Source organism: Stylophora pistillata, chromosome 1 (assembly GCF_964205215.1).
Source record: "Stylophora pistillata chromosome 1, jaStyPist1.2, whole genome shotgun sequence".
Taxonomy (NCBI): domain Eukaryota; kingdom Metazoa; phylum Cnidaria; class Anthozoa; order Scleractinia; family Pocilloporidae; genus Stylophora; species Stylophora pistillata.
The window spans coordinates 34,948,610-34,967,406 of NC_142519.1; the positions used below are offsets into that span (position 1 = coordinate 34,948,610).

At 39.5% G+C, this 18,797-nt stretch overlaps 2 protein-coding genes across 2 annotated transcripts; one reads left to right on the forward strand and one right to left on the reverse strand.

Moving 5' to 3' along the window:
- Positions 1 to 1,909: 1,909 nt before the first annotated feature.
- On the forward strand, positions 1,910 to 2,341 carry LOC148742218 (uncharacterized). The gene has a single exon (XM_088746874.1). It carries the CDS (start codon positions 1,910 to 1,912, stop codon positions 2,339 to 2,341), a length of 432 nt encoding a protein of 143 aa, XP_088603000.1.
- Positions 2,342 to 6,421: 4,080 nt separating this feature from the next.
- Positions 6,422 to 17,488, reverse strand: LOC111345750 (uncharacterized). The gene is made up of 9 exons (XM_088729426.1): positions 17,333 to 17,488; positions 17,115 to 17,169; positions 16,982 to 17,008; positions 16,841 to 16,867; positions 13,914 to 13,948; positions 13,758 to 13,811; positions 10,584 to 10,664; positions 10,387 to 10,429; positions 6,422 to 7,721 (listed from the first exon to the last, which is right to left on the reverse strand). The coding sequence occupies exons 1-9, from the start codon at positions 17,462 to 17,464 to the stop codon at positions 6,646 to 6,648; spliced, it is 1,530 nt and encodes a 509-aa protein (XP_088585552.1). The 5' UTR covers positions 17,465 to 17,488; the 3' UTR covers positions 6,422 to 6,645.
- Between the last annotated feature and the right edge of the window lie 1,309 nt (positions 17,489 to 18,797).

An 18,797-nucleotide genomic window follows, 5' to 3' on the forward strand; every position in this document is an offset into this window, starting at 1 on the left:
AAACCGCGAGGATACGATCTCACGTTATTCGTTCTTTGCTCACTAGAGAGCCTATTTGGAGCGAGAGAAAAGAGACCTGTTGTGATGTCGACGACAGCTTAAAGAGATTCTGGGAAATTGAGAAGTCTGGTACAGACCACGATGACAGACTCGTACTCACCGAAGAAGAAAGACTAGCTTTAAACAAAGTGAAAGATCCCCTAAAGTACAAAAATGGAAGGTATCGTGTAGCCGTTCCTTGGAAAGAAAACAAACCCGATCTTCCTGACACTAAACCTATTGCACAATCTCGCCTACGAAGCACCGAAAGAAATTTGAAGAAGAACAGCCGTGTCGCCGAAGAATATCAAGCAACCATCCAGGCCTATGTTGGTAAAGGATACTTATTTATTCGTTTATTTATTTATCAACAATATTTTAGCAGAGATGCCCAGTTCAGCATATGCTGGTTTAAATGGGGCTCAGCATAAAACATATTACAATACAATTACATATGATACAGTATAAAACAAATGTCTAATACAACTACGAGAATATTTACAAGTTAGTTAATTAACTAGAAGTTATTCTAAAGTAAGCTTTAAGTGACTGTTTCAAGTACAAAAGATTTTTAGAATTCCGTATTTTGGATGGTAGAGAGTTTCAAGTTCTTGCTCCATTATATCGGAGAGAAGACTGGCAGTTTTTGCTAGAGGTAAACGAATCAGATCTTTTTTCCTGGTATTATAATTATGGAAGTGTCCAGAGAATTTGAATTCGTGTAGCAAGTATTCTGGGGTTAGATTGTTAAGGAATTTATAGACTAAGAAACAGTTTTGATAGCTTCTGCGCGCCTGTAGGCTGGGCCATGAAAACGTGAAATGCAACTCCCTCTCTTTAATTTTCCTACATTCAATGAAAGGTTCCCTCAAACGAACAGCTGCCAGCTAACGTATGGTATTTGCAGCATTTTCCAGTCGTGAGAATAGATAAATCGAAAACAAAAGTACGAATCGTATTTGACTGTGCCGCTAAATTTAATGGTACTTTCTTAAATGACATGATTCATCCTCGGCCGAAATTACTGCAAGATCTTTTCAAAGTCCTCGTCCATTTCCGTCGAAACCCTGTTAGCATCGCCTGCGACATCAAAGAAATGTACCTCTAGATAGAGATTAAGGAGCGGGATCGATGTCACTTCCGACTACTATGGAGAGATCTTGACCCTAACTGAGAGCCAGATGTATTCGAGTTTAACCGTGTAGTTTTTGGGAAGAATTCAACCCCTATGGAGTCGCAGTTCGTCGCACAGGAAAACGCTCGAAGAAACCAAGACCGTTATCCCCTTGCCGCTGATACGGGCCTTAAGTCAACCTATATAGACGATTCTACTGACAGCGTTAAAAACGATGATGAAGGAGTTGAGCTATACCGTCAATTGAAGGCATTATGGGGAAACGCCGACATGCAAGCCAGGAAATGGAGGCTAATTCACCGAAAGTTGTTGAAGCGATTCCATCAGAAGAACGCGCCACAGAGGCTATGATTAACAGCGGTCAAGACCCGATAACGTGGACACTGGGTGACGAAACTTATTGTGAAGCACTATCATGAGAGAGGAAATCATGCTGCTGGAGTAAACTTCACTCTTTGCCAGTTGAGTGAGAGATTGTGGATTATCGCCGCACGCGAGGAGATTTGCGGATGGGATCATGAATTTAACGAATGTAAGAGAAGAAGAAACAAGCGAGCTTGTCAGATTATGGCCCCACTCCCGAAAATGAGGCTCGGTTTCAGCTTCAGACCCTTCCCCCAAACAGCCGTAGATTTTGCAGATCCTTTCTATACTGTTCAAGGACGCGGAAAACCACAACAGAAAAGGTGGCTGTGCCTTTTTACTTGCTTGGAAACACGAGCAGTGCATTTAGAGATGGCATGGGGACAGGATACCGACACGTTCTTAAACGCCTTTGCCTGTTTTGCCAGTCGCCGTGAGGTTCGTAAAGAAGTGACAAGCGACAGAAGCACAAATTTCGTGGGCGCAGTGGGCAAGTTAAAGAAACTACTCCGTCAGCTAGACCGAAAACATCTTCAGACCAAGACAGTCGAACTTGGAGTGACATGGAGAATCAATCCACCAGCTGCACCACATTTTGGAGGAGCCCATGAAGTAATGGTGAAAACTACTAAGAAAGCCACTTACACCGTTGTGGGAGAACGGAACGTGAATGAGGAGGAGCTGATCACCGTTTTCGCAGGGGTGGAGTTCCTTCTTAATTCCCGTCCGTTGACTTATCAGAGTTCAGATCCACGAGAAGATATTCCATTGACACCTAACCATTTAAACTACCATGGATTTTAGAACATTAGGAGTACGATCTTTAACACTGAACACTGAACTTTTAAAATTAAAAACATGTTCAGTGTTAAAGATCGTACTCCTGATGCTCTCAAATCCATGGTAGTTTATCAATTTTTTTGTGCGGGACGTAATTCCCGTTAGATTGGCGAAACTAGTCGCCACTTCTCTACTAGGATAAGGGAGCACACGGAAAGCGATAAAAGCTCGCATATTTTTAAGCATTTCAACACATGTCCTTCTTGTAAGAACAAATACTCCCTTTCTTGCTTTAGTATTCAGGATTCTGCTAACAACTCAATTGATTTAAATAAGATCAAACCTGAACTTAAATGTAAGGAAAGACCGCAGATTTCCTATGTTTTTGTTTTATTTCATTCAAACGCGACAAAAACATAGGCAATTTTTTGGTCAGAAGTTCATTCCAAACTAATGACCAATCCGGCACTTTTAAATGCGCTCGCGCACGATGCAAAAATTGTCCTTTCATTCACAACGCTGACAAAATACCGGGACCCAAGCGATCCATTAAGATCACCAATCACTTCACGTGCACCTCCGCCAACGTAATCTATTGCATAACCTGCATTTGTTGCACAAAGCTTTACATCGGCGAAACAGGAAGATGACTAGGTGATCGATTCCGAGAACACCTTCGCGACGTAGAAAGGAATGACAAGGATGCATCAAAACCAGTCGCTAGACACTTTAATTTTCCTAATCATTCTAAGGAACATATGGAAATCTGCGGTCTTTCCTTACATCTATGTAGCACGGAAAGCCGCAAAACTCTTGAACAAAAGTTTATCTTTCAAATCGGCACTCTTAATCCCACAGGTATCAACGAACGCTTTTCATTCCACTAATTTATTCATGTTTTTCTCGTCGCCATGTTCCCACCAATAGCGTAGCTCCGCTTCAAGCATATAAACCCACACACAACCCACAATTCCTGCATTCGCTCTGACGAAGGGCTAACGCTCGAAACGTCCGCGTTTTTACTCGTCACAGTGGCCAATTTACAATTTCAACTTAGTTGATATAACCAAAATACCTTGTTACCCCCACCGACGCAGCACCACAGTTTCTTTAGAAACTTCAGCCTTTATTCCTTTGTTTCTTACCTCCACCTTGACAAGTTAATGAGCTAAGGAAGTATTCCCTTCGGAGGAAAGTGCGCGTGTTCTTCGACCAATGAGAGCCTCCCTTTTTACGCTTCGCCACTTATATTACAGATCTAAAACATTTTCACCACTGCAAGTAAATGTCGCGAGAACAATAGACATTCTGCCCGATGGAAGGCTGATTAACTTAGGGAAGAGCAGCCGGCTGTAATAGCAGAGTCGGGTTCTAGTGTTTGTCCCGTAGCCATGTTAAAATGATATGAGAGTTCCTCTCAGTTTAAATTTTCATTTGATTCAGATAAGTATCTTTTTAGACCCATATCTGCTTCTGGTAATTATAAACGTCTAGTCTCAATCACTAAGCCTATTAGCCTTTCAACCTATGGGGAGTCTTTCAAGAAATCATTTCACGGGATCATACCAGACATTTCCAAGTTTGCCGTAAATGGCTTGAACCCGAGGGTAACATGTAAAAGTTTTGTGTGATCGTCCGGGTGAGCGTAGTCCTTAGAAGGACTGTTGTCGGTTGTGGTGACTGACCTTTCGACAACTTGTGCGGAAGTCATCATCAGAGTCAAGTGAATACTTGTTATGAGTAGAATGTTCTTATTGCAGTTCGTTTAAAGTGATTGGTCAGTTTTGCCGTCATGTTATTGACTGTAAGACTCAGGTGGTGTAAGTCGGTCGTGATTGGTCTGTTTCGATCCGTCGGTAAAGTTAGGTCGTTTTGTTCGGTTCGTTTGTAATGTTTATGTCGTGAATGAGTCGTTTGTATGGGGCCGGTTGTAGTTGACGCCTGTTTAGCGGATTCTGTTCTAAGTTGGTAACAAAAAAAAAAACAACACGGTGAAGGTATTTGTTCTAGTCGGATAAGCTGACTGTCGAGTCGCATACTAGTTGCACACGTCGTGTTAAAGTTCTGATAGTTGTGGTTTTGTGTGATGTAGGGTTGTAGGATGACTCGTCTTGTAATCTGTCAGTGTGTGTCGGTTTCCTGTAAACTGTCGTCCGTAGTGAGTTGTCGTTACGACTTACCAGACAGTCTACAAAACGAAGTTTGCCATTTTCTTCGACTTCTCTGGTAAACTGTATGTCAGTGTTTTGTCCGTTAAGGTGGTGGTGGAATTTGTCGATTTCGTCGTTTCGTACGGCGGTGAATGTGTCGTCAACTTAACGTAGCCAAAGCGGTATCGTTTGTCGGCAAGTCGAAAGGGCGCGCTCCTCGATGTTCTGCATCACAATTTCTGCTATAACACAGAAACTGGAGACCCCATGGCTGTGCCGTGTAACTGTTTGCAGTGTTTACCGTTGTACTGAAAGTAAGTTGACGTCAGGCAAATGTTCAGCAAGTCCATAATGTCGTCTGTCGGCAGCGATAGTGGGTCGGTAGATTGTCGCCCACAAACCCATCACCACACTAACTAACGTCAAAGACATGGACGAACCGAGGAACAGACAGGGAGTGATTTATAAGATCAATTGCTCCGACTGCCAAGCCTCCTTCATCGGAGAGACTGGCAGAAACCTCGCAACAAGACTGACTGAACACAGACGGGCGACGAGGAAAGGTGATGTCACCAATCACATTACTGAAAATCATCGACTTAAGAACCACAATATTGACTGGGACTCTGCGCAATGTCTAACCCACAGCACTGACTACTTTCAACGACTGACTCTGAAAAGCTGGTTTACTAACTTAGAACAGACTCCCCTAAGGAGTTGTCAACTACTACCGGCCCCATACAAACGACTCATTCAAGACATAAATATTACAAACGAACCGAAAAGAACGACCTAACTTTACCGACGTATCGAAACAGACCAATCGCGACCGACTTACGCCAACTTGAGTCTTACAGCCAATAACATCAGGGCAAAACTGACCAATCATTTTACACGAACTGCAATAAGAACATTCTACTGACACCAACTATTCACTCGACTCTGATGACGGCTTCCGCACAGGTTGTCGAAACATCAGTCACTACAACCGACAACAGTCCTTTTCAGGACTACACTCACCCGGACCATCACACTACACTTTCACATTTCCAAGTTTAGTACCCATTCCGCCTGATCAGGCAGAGCTACTTCGGATGCAAACTCTGGTGTCTCAGTTAGAAGTATTCAACATCACGGTCGCTCGGGCTTCAGTCCCCGCCAAGAATAATTACGTTAAAGACTCTTTATTTAGTAGATTAGAGGTTTCTAAATCATTTTCACTTTAGCTCAAGCCCTTTCTTTCTAACTCTATGGTGGCTTGGCCTGCCAACGCACCCAGATATAAACTCTTTATGTACCCGGCTGAGTAGTGGAGGCAAAATCACATTAAATATCTACCTGAGCTTTGTCCCCAGTCTGAGTCGAAACTCCCTTTTTCTTTTTTTGTTTTTGTTTTTGTTTTTTGTTCGCGAGGAATCCACTAAATTCTGAAAACTTTCATAAAGATTCTCTAATTCTGAGCTCTTTTAAGAGGTAAATTTAATCGTAACACAACCGAAATCTTCCATCCCTCTCTCAGGGTGATAAGCTTATTAAAACATGATATAATAAGCCTGAACCTTGAATTTTTTTGTATTTTAATGAGGTTATTATATCGTATAAGCTTATCACCCTATCGTATAGGCTTATCACCCTAAGAGGGGGATCAGTGGAGGATTTCGGTTGTGTTACAATTAAATCTAACTTTTTCCCTTAAATTCTCTTTATTATTCTTGTGATCCTTCCTCATTGGCAGCTAACTAGCAATCAGTTTTCTATAGTGCTCTCGTTATACTATGATAGCGGAGACTGATCCCCCATCCACCCAACCCCCCCCCCCCTCACACACACACACACCCGTCTGGAGCGTGTGACTGATCGGTTATTGCTCTCATTTAGTCTCTTGGTCTCAGCTTTCTTTTCATCACGTTTTATCAATAGGAGTCAAAAATATTAGAGAGGAACCAAACCTAAGTTTCATGTCCAATGCAAAGCTTTATTGCTAAATTTCATCCAATTTCGAATATTTTCATATCCTGGCCAATGAATTACTGATACAACCCTAAGTTATCAAACAGATCAACTCCTCAACATATCCAAAATCCTGAACATTTTTCGATTATTGAACAAATACTATCACTACAACTATGCGTAAACAGCTGATGCGACTCTTGGACTATTCGTTTTTTGTCCCCATCTCTATACCCACACGTACACAGCGCTGTTTATGTTGTTTTTCTGGTTCATGTGGTTTGCCACTGCCAGATAACTGTGACCTTTGTACTCAAATGATGTCATATCATGTGCTCCATGGGTGGAAATCTCTTGGTACTTGACGAACTGCGCTCCTGAGGCCTGGTACACAATGGATTGAGTGTTGTATTTTTGGCTGCTGTCGTAGTAATTGGCCACACCCAAGTAGGTATGACCACTGATTACGAATGGATGGCAGGCACGGGCTCCGCGAGTTGGAATGGACTGGAAAAGAATGAACTTTTTACCATTCCATTTGTAAATAAACGAGTCATCACTGAAAGAACGTCCAGCGTAGTAGGAGGCAAAAGCGAGGAATGTGTGACCATTGATGTGAACAGACGTTACGTCATATGCACCGTAAGTTTGAAGTGACTGTGCTCGGACAAAGTGTCCTCCTACCCATTTAAACACAGTGGACTGAACGGAATGCTTCTGTTGAGTGTTGTAATAGTTGGCGAAAGCGATAAAAGTGACATTGTTTATTTGAAATGTCGTACATCCGAGGGCACCTTCAGTTGCTATCTCCTGAAACTTGTTGAACTTGACGCCATTCCATTTGTAGATGACTGATTTAGTAGAGGTGGTACTTCCATCATGATAGTTTGCTACTGCAAGATATTTTTCACTACTCAATGTGAAGAACTTGAAGTGTCCAGCTCCTTTCGTTGGTAATTTCTGAAAGACCGAAAACTGTCGTCCATTCCACTGGAAGACTACAGAGTCAAGTTGGCGCGTGCCATCCCAATGACTAACCACAGCAAGGAAATGTTTGTCAGCGATAGAAAAGTACTCAACTCCATATGCACCTATAGTTTGCAGGGTCTGGTACAACGTGAATTTTCCAGTCGTTTCATCCATCTTATAAATCATGGAGTTGGTCTTGTATTTGCGAATATCTCCTTTATAGTTCCCAAAGGCGAGGAACAGACTTCCATTGATGGTAAAATGTTGAACAGCTGCAGCTCCTTTGGTTGGCAAGTCTTGAACTTTCTCGAAGAAATGGAAACCAGTGGAACAATCTTTGTTAAAGAAAAAAAGTTGTCTTCTTAGTTAACTGTTTCTGGATATGAACATTTAAAAAATAGCTCAGGGTGGTTTCCTTTTGTTCATCACCATTTCTTTAAAGAACTACAGCTTCGAAATTTGAAAGAAAATGCTCTATTGTCATTCAACAATCTTTTTTTTTTATAAAAAAACGTTCATTGCAGTCAAAACAGCCAATGATTCGCAAAAAGAGCTCTGTAACCCCAATCCTTTGCCACTGTATCGCAATCAGCACATCAGAAAATATATTTTGCAAAGTTACGATAAAATAAATGTAAAGATGCAATCTTAAGTAAGCTCAATTTTGTCGCCTTTGTTAAGGGGCTTGAAATCGCATTATACAGATTTTTTAATTTAAGAAGCAAATAGTTACAATCTTTGTGCATAATAATTGACTGAGGGGGAAGGAGAAAGGGAGCAAACTGTGTCCAAAACGGGAGATTTTGCAAAAATTAACAGCAGCTTGAACAAAACTTGGGAAATAACACCTGACACAACGGAATGCGTACAACATGGTCCAACATTTTTACCCATTCTAAGTAGCTCAACATCACTTCTTTAATAATAATAATTTAATATTTATATTTGACGATAAAAACTTGCGACAAAACGTTGCTTGATAACATTGTAAAATTTAAAAACGATAAAAAGCTATAGAAAGCTAAAATCGACGACGTTTCAACTTTAACGTAACGTCATTATCAAGTCAAGAATGAATAAAAATAAGTTCTATAAATACTAAAAACGAACAATAGGAGAAAATAATTTGCGGTTTAAACAACAAGTTTAGCACGTATGGAATCCGTTTGCACGTTCAGATTAGGTTTGAATTTCTTAATATAAAGCATTTCAAACACTAAACAATCAAATTTGCTTTGACAGTTTCTCAGAATCTTAAAATGACTATCATGCAAACGATCCCTCCTACCATGCGCTTCATGAAAATGCTTGCCAATTGCCGAATTTTTGTGTTCAGCACCCGTTGAACAAGGTGTCGGGCCGTATAGCCGACATAATCTGCATCGCACAGATCACATTCAAAATGATAAACAACGCATCGCTGGTTAACAATTGACGGCTCGGGTTCTTTAGGTTTTAGGTCTTGTTCTAATTTCTTGCTTACAAAAACTGGCTGCAAAACGAGGCCAATCTTATTACTGAGATCACACAGCTGTCTCCGAACAGAATTAGCTGAAACCGTATCTTTGATCTCGTCACCATTTCTCTCCGCTGTGCCTACAGAAGGTTTACGAGAAACAAAATTGGAAATAATAGAATCTATAAGACTACAAGGGTAATCAAGACGGCTAAAATGGAGCGCAATTTGGCGCATTCTTCATTAAAAGCCTCCTTCTGAAATGCTTTATATTAAGAAATTCAAACCTAATCTGAACGTGCAAACGGACTCCATACGTGCTAAACTTTTTGTTTAACCCGCAAAATTATTTTCTCTTATTGTTCGTTTTTAGTGTTTATAGAACTTATTTTTATACATTCTTGACTTGATAATGACGTTATGTTAACGTCGAAACGTCGTCGATTTTAGCTTTCTATAGCTTTTTATCGTTTTTAAATTTTACAATGTTACCAAGGAACGTTTTGTCGCAAGTTTTTATCGTCAAATATAAATATTAAATTATTATTATTAAAGAAGTGGTTTTGAGCTGCTTAGAATGGGTAAAAATGTTGGACCATGTTGTACGCATTCCGTTGTGTCAGGTGTTATTTCCCAAGTTTTGTTCAAGCTGCTGTTAATTTTTGCAAAATCTCCCGTATTGGACACAGTTTGCCCCCTTTCTCCTTCCCCCTCAGTCAATTATTATGCACAAAGATTGTAACTATTTGCTTCTGGGACATAACTCTTCGGAAACCATAGTTGGTAACTTTATTGAGGAAGGATCATGTATTATGGGCAATGTAAGGGGACTGAGTATCTCGGATAAGTGTGTAATATGACTTGTACATGTTCATTTCTGCTGATGAAAGGATAACCGATCATTATAATATGACTTAGACAGAGTTTGCGCCCTTACTGGTCAAAAATTTACCATTAATTGTGCCAGCAAACCCATTGAAACCCGAAACATCTTTTTTTTGTGAGATATGGTGCTACACGGGACGAACTCCGAGCTTTTGACTTGACAAGGGCAATTGTTTTTGACGAAATCAAGAGAAAAAATTCCGAAAACAACGAGAAATATTGTACTTTTGTACATTTTTCAAATTTTCTATTGAAAACGCAATTTAACCAACTGCTCCAGCTGTTTTAAGCCTTAATTTTTCGCTGCGTGATAAAAGTGGAAGAACTTTAGAAACTCGCGACTACATTTTCACAAAGTAATCGCCGAGAAGGTGAACTTTCCATGTTAAGCTTAAAAAAATTGAAACGGCAAACAGGAATTTTTCATTCAGGAGGTTATTGAAAATATTATTCATATGAAAACGAATACTTCTTAAGAAGTTTTAAATCACTGGCCTGCGGCTCGCGGTCTTTTATTCCTTCACCCCCCCCCCCCCCCCCCAGCCGCATCTAAAAATATTTAAAGAATTATACTAAACCTATGCCGGGATCTCAGTCAAATGGGATGTTTATTATTTACGTTTATCATTCAACAAAAATAAGTGATAAATTATTCGTACCAACTTTACAGCACTCTCTTTTCGTGGGGGAAGACAAGGTGCTCTGCAAAGAATTATTAAAAACTGTATGTCAAAGAAGACCAGACCGTGTTATTTCCGAAAAAAGAATATCTATTACGAGGTGACAATACTCTAGAGGGACAAAAGAACTGTTACACTTTTAAGTGATGATATTCGACCCAATAATCTTTCCATACTTGGCGATCACATGTTCCCGGCATTCCTTTATGTCCCTTTTCTCCACGTGATCCTTTTTGTCCGGCAGATCCTTTCTCACCCTCGGTGAAAAAAATAAGTTTGCAATCAAGAGATATGCTACGTAGGGCTGAGCACACTTAAAGACGGTATTTCTTTCTTTGATTATGATTCGAACAACTTGGAGACGTGAATTTTTTTTAATCATATTTTAAGCTGTGTTGGCCGAAAATATTTTTAATGTAGACCTTAACAAACTCTACCCAGAAAGCAGCAGCTGTCTCCGGCCCCTCCCCTCCCCCACTCGCTGAGCGATGTGCTAACCAGTGCTTATTAACATCAGTTTCTGTTGGGTTTATAGTTGGTCTGAACGATTCGTGGAAATTACTTTGGAGCTAGAACTACCACCCTTTCCTTTTTGTTCTTGCTCACCCTTCTTCCCTTAGAAAAAAATCAAAATTTAACATATTACCAACATACTTTATTACTGTGTTAAGTGTCCCTGTCCTGGAGCCAAACGTGGTAGTCAACCGATTTGGCTGAAACTTGGCACAAAAGTTGAGTGTAATGAGATATTTCAAAAGCCACTTTAGCTCACTTCTCTGACTGTTTGTTCTGAAGTTTCGGGGGGGGAGGGGTCCCATTTGGGGCCTATAGAGTTCCAAAAATTTATCCTTCTAGGTGGCATTTTGAAAGCGCTATAAAACTCCAGTGGTAAATTGTGCTGCCAAATGAATTTGATCATTGACTCTACTATAGTGGAGCTTTTACTTCGTAAATATAACTTTGTTCTCAAGCGATTAGACAGTGAGAGGCCTGGGGCTAAAGTTAGGTCAAATTTGAGGTCAAAATCACTACCCAAAATTGCCATTTTTCAAAAAACCATAACATCCACCTGCCTTCTTGCATAACTTTCATACCAAATCCAGCATGTACTTTAGTGACCCATTTATCAAAATCAGTTGAGAAAAATTTGGCTTATCACGGTTTGTTAAGTTTTTGGCACAAACTCTCCATGTCCCTCTAAGGCCAAGCAAAATGGAATTTTGAGTTCATGCTATTTTGGAATTGGAATGGAATTTTGAATTCATGCTATAAACAGACTAAAGTCTTGATATAAAGCCTTTATTTTGTATTTTGTTAAGTGAAAATGAAACATTAAAGCCAAATCAATGCAATCATCTAGAAATACCTCGACTCATAGCTTATAATTACTCTAAGAAGGCCTCTGATTAGCACTGCAAACACCCAGCGGTTTAGCAAAATAAAGGTAATTTTTTTTCTGTGAAAACCTAGTACCTATCATAGAGCACAAATGAGAACGTTCTGACCTAGGTATGGCAATATTTTTTTAAGAGGATTGAGTTTCTTTTTATCTATGTTTGTAGGCCATATTTCAATATACTCCAAGCATGCAAAATCTCTATATTTTGTCAGACCGTTTTTTAATTGAAAGTACAGTGACCTTAACCCGGCCGGCCTTAACTATTAAGCTCAGAATAAAACGATCGTTTAAAGATGATCTACGCCTGACCTTTGAATAGACTGTGAATAGCTCTTGCAAATACCCATCACTTAGCGAGCATGACCATAACCTTACGTGCCGCAGTGAGCACCGTCCAGGTGACTTGTGATCCATCAGAGATCTTAGGTACTTTAGAACTGAATAAATGGAACCATCCAACGAGGGAGAATCCACAGTCAGAAGAGATGGATGACGAAAAATTATTGTTGCTGTTTAAATGAAATATTCCACTCGAGACGTGAGATGATGCCAATAGGGCATTTTGCACGTGAAAGTAGTAGGACTGGACCGAGTTTCCATTCCTCCCCCTATTCAAGTGTAACTGTTTATGTCCCTATCAAGCATTAAAATTATAGCGATAAGAAGTTTTAGGATAATTTTTCGATGGCGCTTTGTTCCTTTGGAGGGGTAAATGATCGGTGCGGTGCCGCGTCATAGGCTCTGCACGAAACAAGAACAGAACTCTGACAGGAATGACTCCTTTGCTGTCTTGCGATAATGACATGACTACTTGGTAAAAACAAAAGTACAAGGGTTCAGGTGAGTCCGGGGCGAGAGGAAGATCGGGTGATACCAAAGCTACAAGTAAAGGCTATTAAAAATGTCAGAAAGGGCTCATACACGCGCATAAATGTAGCAAATGGCTTTTTTAGTACCACTCTCGCTAAGAGCGGTCCTCTAAACTTCCCGTCCACAAAAATTGAAAAGGGTTTGGGAAACATGTTTCAAAATAGTTTTATGGTTTTCCAATTTTCTTTTGTATGAAGATTTCAACTTTCGCGAACTCTTTGCCAAGGGAAGATTAGCTAAGGTGTTGCAAAAGCAAAAACTCAGTCAACTACAGTCATTGTGCGAGTTTTTTGACGTCGAAATTATAGGTACTGCTAATCGTATGGCATCGTGTTATGAACGTCTTCTACAGTTAGCAAAATCCTGTGATTGCCGAAAGTGATGGTCAACAAACCCGCGTTACTCAAAACTCAGTGAAGTTTGGGAGACTTGGTCCAGTCCTCCCACTGTCACGTCCAATATGGTGGGTCAGTCGATACAATAACAATCCATCTCGAGGTGCTGCATGGCATGTTTCATTTGAACTGCAACACAATTCACAGCTCTCCTAACTGTAGATTTCTTATTTACGAAGTAAAAGCTCCACTATAGTAGAGTCAATGGTCAAATTCATTTGGCAGCACAATTTACCAATGCAGTTTTATAGCACTTTCAAAATGCCACCTAGAAGGATGAATTTTTGGAGCTCTATAGGCCCCAAATGGGGACCCCCCGAAACTTCAGAACAAACAGTCAGAGAAGTGAGCCAAAGTGGCTTTTAAAATATTTTATCACACTCAACTTTTGTGCCAAGTTTCAGCCAAATCGGTTGACTACCACTTATGGCTCCTGGAACACTTTCTCAGACAGGGACAATTGAACTCAAATAAATACGGGAGAATGTTTCCCTTTGGCAAAAAACTTATTCTTTCACCATTACAACATTCCAACCAAGTGATTGATTACAACTTAACTGTCAACCAGATCAAAGCCAGGACAAAGCCAGAAAAAAATTACCCAAAAACTATCTTTTGCGGTTGACAGAACAAAGATTCTCACATCTTTAGCCACCTTATATATGCGAAATATAAATTTTACCAACCTTGATGCCACCTTTTCCATTCCCACTACACATGCCTGATTCACCTTTCTCTCCCTGAACAATGAAAACAAATAAGAATAACCTTTTGGTGACCATGGTAAGTTTGATTTATCATCTTTTACATTGGTCTTAATTTTGGTTCAAAAAATTCGTAACCTTTGCTCCAACTGTTCCATCGCGTCCATCTCGTCCTATGTGAAAAATATCAGCGATCATTACAAAATGCGAAAACAGGAAAAACAAAAACAGTATGCATGGTTACTACTTAACCACTTTGATCTTCGACAAGGGACTTTTCTATTTCAACTTTGTAAATCATTTCAAATCGTAACTTGATATAGTGACAACATTTAAGTTTTTGACATTTTTTATAATCAGCACTATATTAGGCCTTTAATTTTCCCCGCTAAATTCTTCCATGAGACCAGTCAGGGGAAGGGGGGCACGGCATTGGATATTTTTATTGTCACTCTTAATACCCACGACCGCTGATCCCCCTTCCGTTTCCCCTAAATGTCTGACCTCTTGATACCCTCATCCCCAAGACCACTGATCCCGGTTCCATTCCCCTTAAATGTGTGATCTCTTGATACCCGAATATCTACGACCACTGATCCCCCCTCCGTTCCTCCCCTCCGTTCCCCCTAGAAAACATGATTTGTCACAATATCAGTCTGGCTTTCGATCTTTTCACTCAACTGTAACCGCTTTGCTGGAAGCCTCTGATAATTGGGCCTTTAACATAGATCGTGGCTATATTAACAATGTTGTCTTTTTAGATCTAAAAAGAGTATCTGACACAGTCAATCACCCTATTTTATTATCCAAACTATATTCATATGGAATCAAAGGAAATACCTACGAATTTCTTTCTTCCTACTTAGACAATCGTACTCAAAAATGCGCTGTCAATGGTGTCCTTTCTAAAAGTTGCACTTTAACGTGTGGGATTCCCTAGGGGACAATACTGGGGCCTTTGCTGTTTCTCTTATACATTAATGACTTACCTAATTTCTTATTAGATTCGCCATCAAGAATGTATGCGGACGATACTCACCTAACTTACGCTGACAATGACACCTGCTCAATTGAGGCTTCATTAAATCGGGACTTGTTAAATATAAACCGTATGATGCACGATCCTCGCAGTAGAGAGCGCTATTTATGCAATAGCGAAAATCAGACCTGAAAAAAATCAGGCCTGTACGGGATTTGAATCACTGACCTCTGCGATACTAGTGCAGCGCTCTACCAATTGAGCTAACAAGCCAACTGGGAGCAGGCCGTTAAGTTGATTCGTAATAAACCCGTGATGATAAATCAGATACAATGAATATATGAAGTTCATATATTTTGAATTTATCATCACGGGTTGATTACGAATCAACTTAACGGCCTGCTCCCAGTTGGCTTGTTAGCTCAATTGGTAGAGCGCTGTACCAGTATCACAGAGGTCAGTGGTTCAAATCCCGTACAGGCCTGATTTTTTTCAGGTTTGATTTTCGCTATTGCATAAATAGCGCTCTCTACTGCGAGGATCGTGCATCATACGTATCTAATACCGCAGTTCAAAATATATGAACTTCATATATTCATTGTATCTAAATATAAACCATTGGCTTAGTGCCAATAAATTGACTCTCAACATGACGAAAACTGATTTTATGTTAATTGGGTCAAGACAAAAATTAAACAGCCGAGCCGTTCTTCCTGCCTTGGAAATTAATGGCACCCAATTAAACAGAGTCAATTTTACCAAGTCTCTTGGTGTATTAATTGATGAAAATTTAACATTAAGTAACCATGTCAACGCTAAATCTAAAAAAATCTCTTCTGGTATTGGATCTATTAAACGAATAAGTCACTGTGTTCCTCCTGCAAGTTTACAAAATATCTATTATGGGTTAGTCCAATCGCACTTCGACTATTGTAGTGTTGTTTGGGGTAACTGTGCTAAAACATTATGTGACAAATTACAGAAACAGCAAAATCGGGCGATCCACGTCCTCACTCATGACGCCAACCAACTCCTTTCAGAATTAGGCTGGGACAACTTAGAAACCCGACGTCAAAAACTTAAGGCTGAGATGGTCTAGAAGTCCTTAAATGGCCCCACACCCAATTATTTGTCCTCGAAATTCATTCAGAGGAGTGATGTGGTTACTTACAATTTGCGCGATTCTGAAAATAAGCTAGCTATTCCCTTGCCACGTACTAACTATTATAGAAATAGCTTTGGCTAAAGAGGTTTTGCACAACAGCCATGTTGGATGGCAGGAACAATGAAAATATTTTGCATGAAATAGTAAAATATTTCCCATGGGTAAAATAATCTATTGTTCCTGCCATCCAACATGGCTGCTGTGCAAAACCTCTATAGTGGTGCATTCCTCTGGAACAGCCTACCGTCAGCTGTTAGGCAAGCAACATCTTTGGCTAATTTCCGACGATTGTTAATTAATTCCGACACGGCATTCATGTAAAACAGGCTTTAATTTATTTTACCTTCAGTAATAGTAATATTTTAAATTAGACACACAGTTTATACATAGTATACATACTATACATCGCTTTCAGTAATTAGTTGTAGCTTTTATATTAAATTGTTAATTCCTGATGTATTTTACCGTGTATAAATAAAGATGATGATGAAGATGATAATGATGATCCTCCGAAAATCTTCTACCCCCCTCGTTCCCTTAATGCGAAAAATGATTGATTGGTTCATACCAATTTCATTTGTAGAGGAATTCACATTGAAAAAGATATTTTTCACCTAAATCAAACATTCAGTTTGAATAAAATAACTACATCACCATCTCCGAGTCGGAGATGTAATACTACTTACCCCTCCCCCCCCATTGGAAGTTAATTGGTAGTAAATTTTTCACAGTCCCCTTGATACCATAGTACCGGCGACTTAAGATTCCCCCCTTCGTTCCCCTTAGAAACCGTGTGATCCTCCGAAAATCTTCCATCCTTCCTTTCTCCAATTTCATTTCCGGAGGAATTCACATTAAAAAAAAAAAGAGACATTTTCCGTCTAAATCAAAGATTCAGTTTAAATAAAATAACAACATCACCGTTTAGTCCATCGCGTCCATCTTTTCCTGTCGGAAAAACAAATAAGGTTTTACGTTAGGTAGGTAAATAACCAGTTCATTTTTATATTGGAAAGAAATTAACTTGATATTTAAGCCATAACGAAACTTTCAGTCACTCACCGTTTTGTCCATCTTTTCCGTCTTTTCCTGTCGAGTAATAAACACAAACCAAAGTTAGTGGGGTAACTCGACTTTCTACGGGAAATACGCCTGTACTAAACAAAGAAAGATTTCTGTTTGAAGTTTTACCCACCATCTTTACAGTATCCAGCTTTTGGAGGACAGCAGTTTGATTTTGTCGCTGTACTCTGTGGAAAGTATTTTTTGGACAAACAAAAATTGTGCACAGAAGTTATGACATCAAGGGGTTTTATGGGAAATTACGCGCTCGAGTAAAACATAAAAAATTCCCTCTTTCTTGCGATGCGATGCGAGTAAAATCCATTTGGGCCGGGTAATTGATTAAATTACCTGGTTAGCAGATTTGTTCTGTGATTTTACAAAGGAACTCAACAAAAAGGCAAGAGCCAACACAAAGAATAAGCGAAACATTTTCACTGTAAGCGCCCTCCGATATGAAATGACAGACGAGTCAGTCAGCATAAAGCGAACAACTTTCCAACTCTGTTTATTTTGTCTCAGGACAGGAATTTTCAGGATGTTCAACAGCTTTTGTTGTCAAACGTGTTTATAATGCACAATGAGAATTCGTAGTTTATGGATTATGATATGCTAACTGAGCGACTACGATTAACTTCTCACATCTCCTTAAAACATCGTCACCTTTAACAGTGATCGTGTGAGGAGAATTTAAACCTTTATCATTGGGGACGAGTCATTTGAACTTTGGGAAATTCTCTTTAGTTGCTGTTATCGAAAAAGTAAACATTTTGATCTGCGGAAGGAAAAGCCATGAGAGTCATAAGGAAGAATTCAGCGTGCTTTCTATCCTTTTAAGGAATTTTAAAAAAATGCGATGGTTGATATGTCTACTGTGTGTTGACAGATTATTGTCGTTTGCTAGTACTTAAATATAAGAGGAAAAACGCAAATTCATTCAAAATAAACTCTGTGGAATGTAAACAAAATAAATGGTAGCGAGTTGGGGAGGATTTAGGAAATAAGTGAACTGTCAACTTTTTGTCAAAACCATTCTCGTGTAGAGAATGGTTTTGAGAATGTTTTTGTCAAAACCATTCTCGTTCATAACGGCGACATTTACTGCGAGCGAGTTTGAGAGGAAAAATAGCGGTTGACTAAAACCGTACTCGAGTATGCTGTTCAGAAATTATGCAAAAGCCTTTGACGAGACTTAGTTTGCATGATTATCTTTTTAACTTGCAAAATGTTATCAGTATTAAATTTCCATAGTTTTTTATGAGGATAATCATTTTTCATGAAAGAGCATCACTTGAATCTTTGCGGAATCTAACGGTATTTAGGAAACCAACATTTAGTATTAAGGTTCTTATTTAATTACTTGTCGCCTCCTCGGTGGTTTCGTCCGTTGCAAATGATGACGTGTTACTCTATATGGAATAACCTAGTTGATAGTGAATGTTATATGTGTACTTCTCAAATGAAATTATCAAGTGGAGTGTATGAGACAGCGTTAATACTATGAAAAACAGGCCTGCTTTTTGGAACTAACAAGCCGGTTAATGAAAATGGTAATTGTTTTGAAAATATATTCTCGTTATTTTATTACATGGCAAGAGACACGACCTTTGAACAACATTGATTGAGTAGGATGTCATTGGGAAAAGATCATTTTTTGTCGATGGTAAGGCTACTTTTTAATTAAAGTGATGAGTGAAAATATTTATTTTGGTTTCCATTTGGTCCGTTCGAAATCCTTGCACGTTGATCGAACGACTCACACTCACTGTTCCCTTATCCTGTGGTGATCCCGTGTTGCACTATGCTGACGTGTCCA

Coding starts and splice junctions, on each gene's coding strand:
- LOC148742218 (XM_088746874.1), top strand. CDS start 1,910: ATGGCATGGGGACAGGATACCGACACGTTCTTAAACGCCTTTGCCTGT.
- LOC111345750 (XM_088729426.1), bottom strand. CDS start 17,464: ATGCTGACTGACTCGTCTGTCATTTCATATCGGAGGGCGCTTACAGTG. Junction 17,170..17,332: donor AGAACAAATCTGCTAACCAG/GTAATTTAATCA, acceptor TACTTTCCACAG/AGTACAGCGACAAAATCAAA. Junction 16,868..16,981: donor CGGAAAAGATGGACAAAACG/GTGAGTGACTGA, acceptor TTTTTCCGACAG/GAAAAGATGGACGCGATGGA.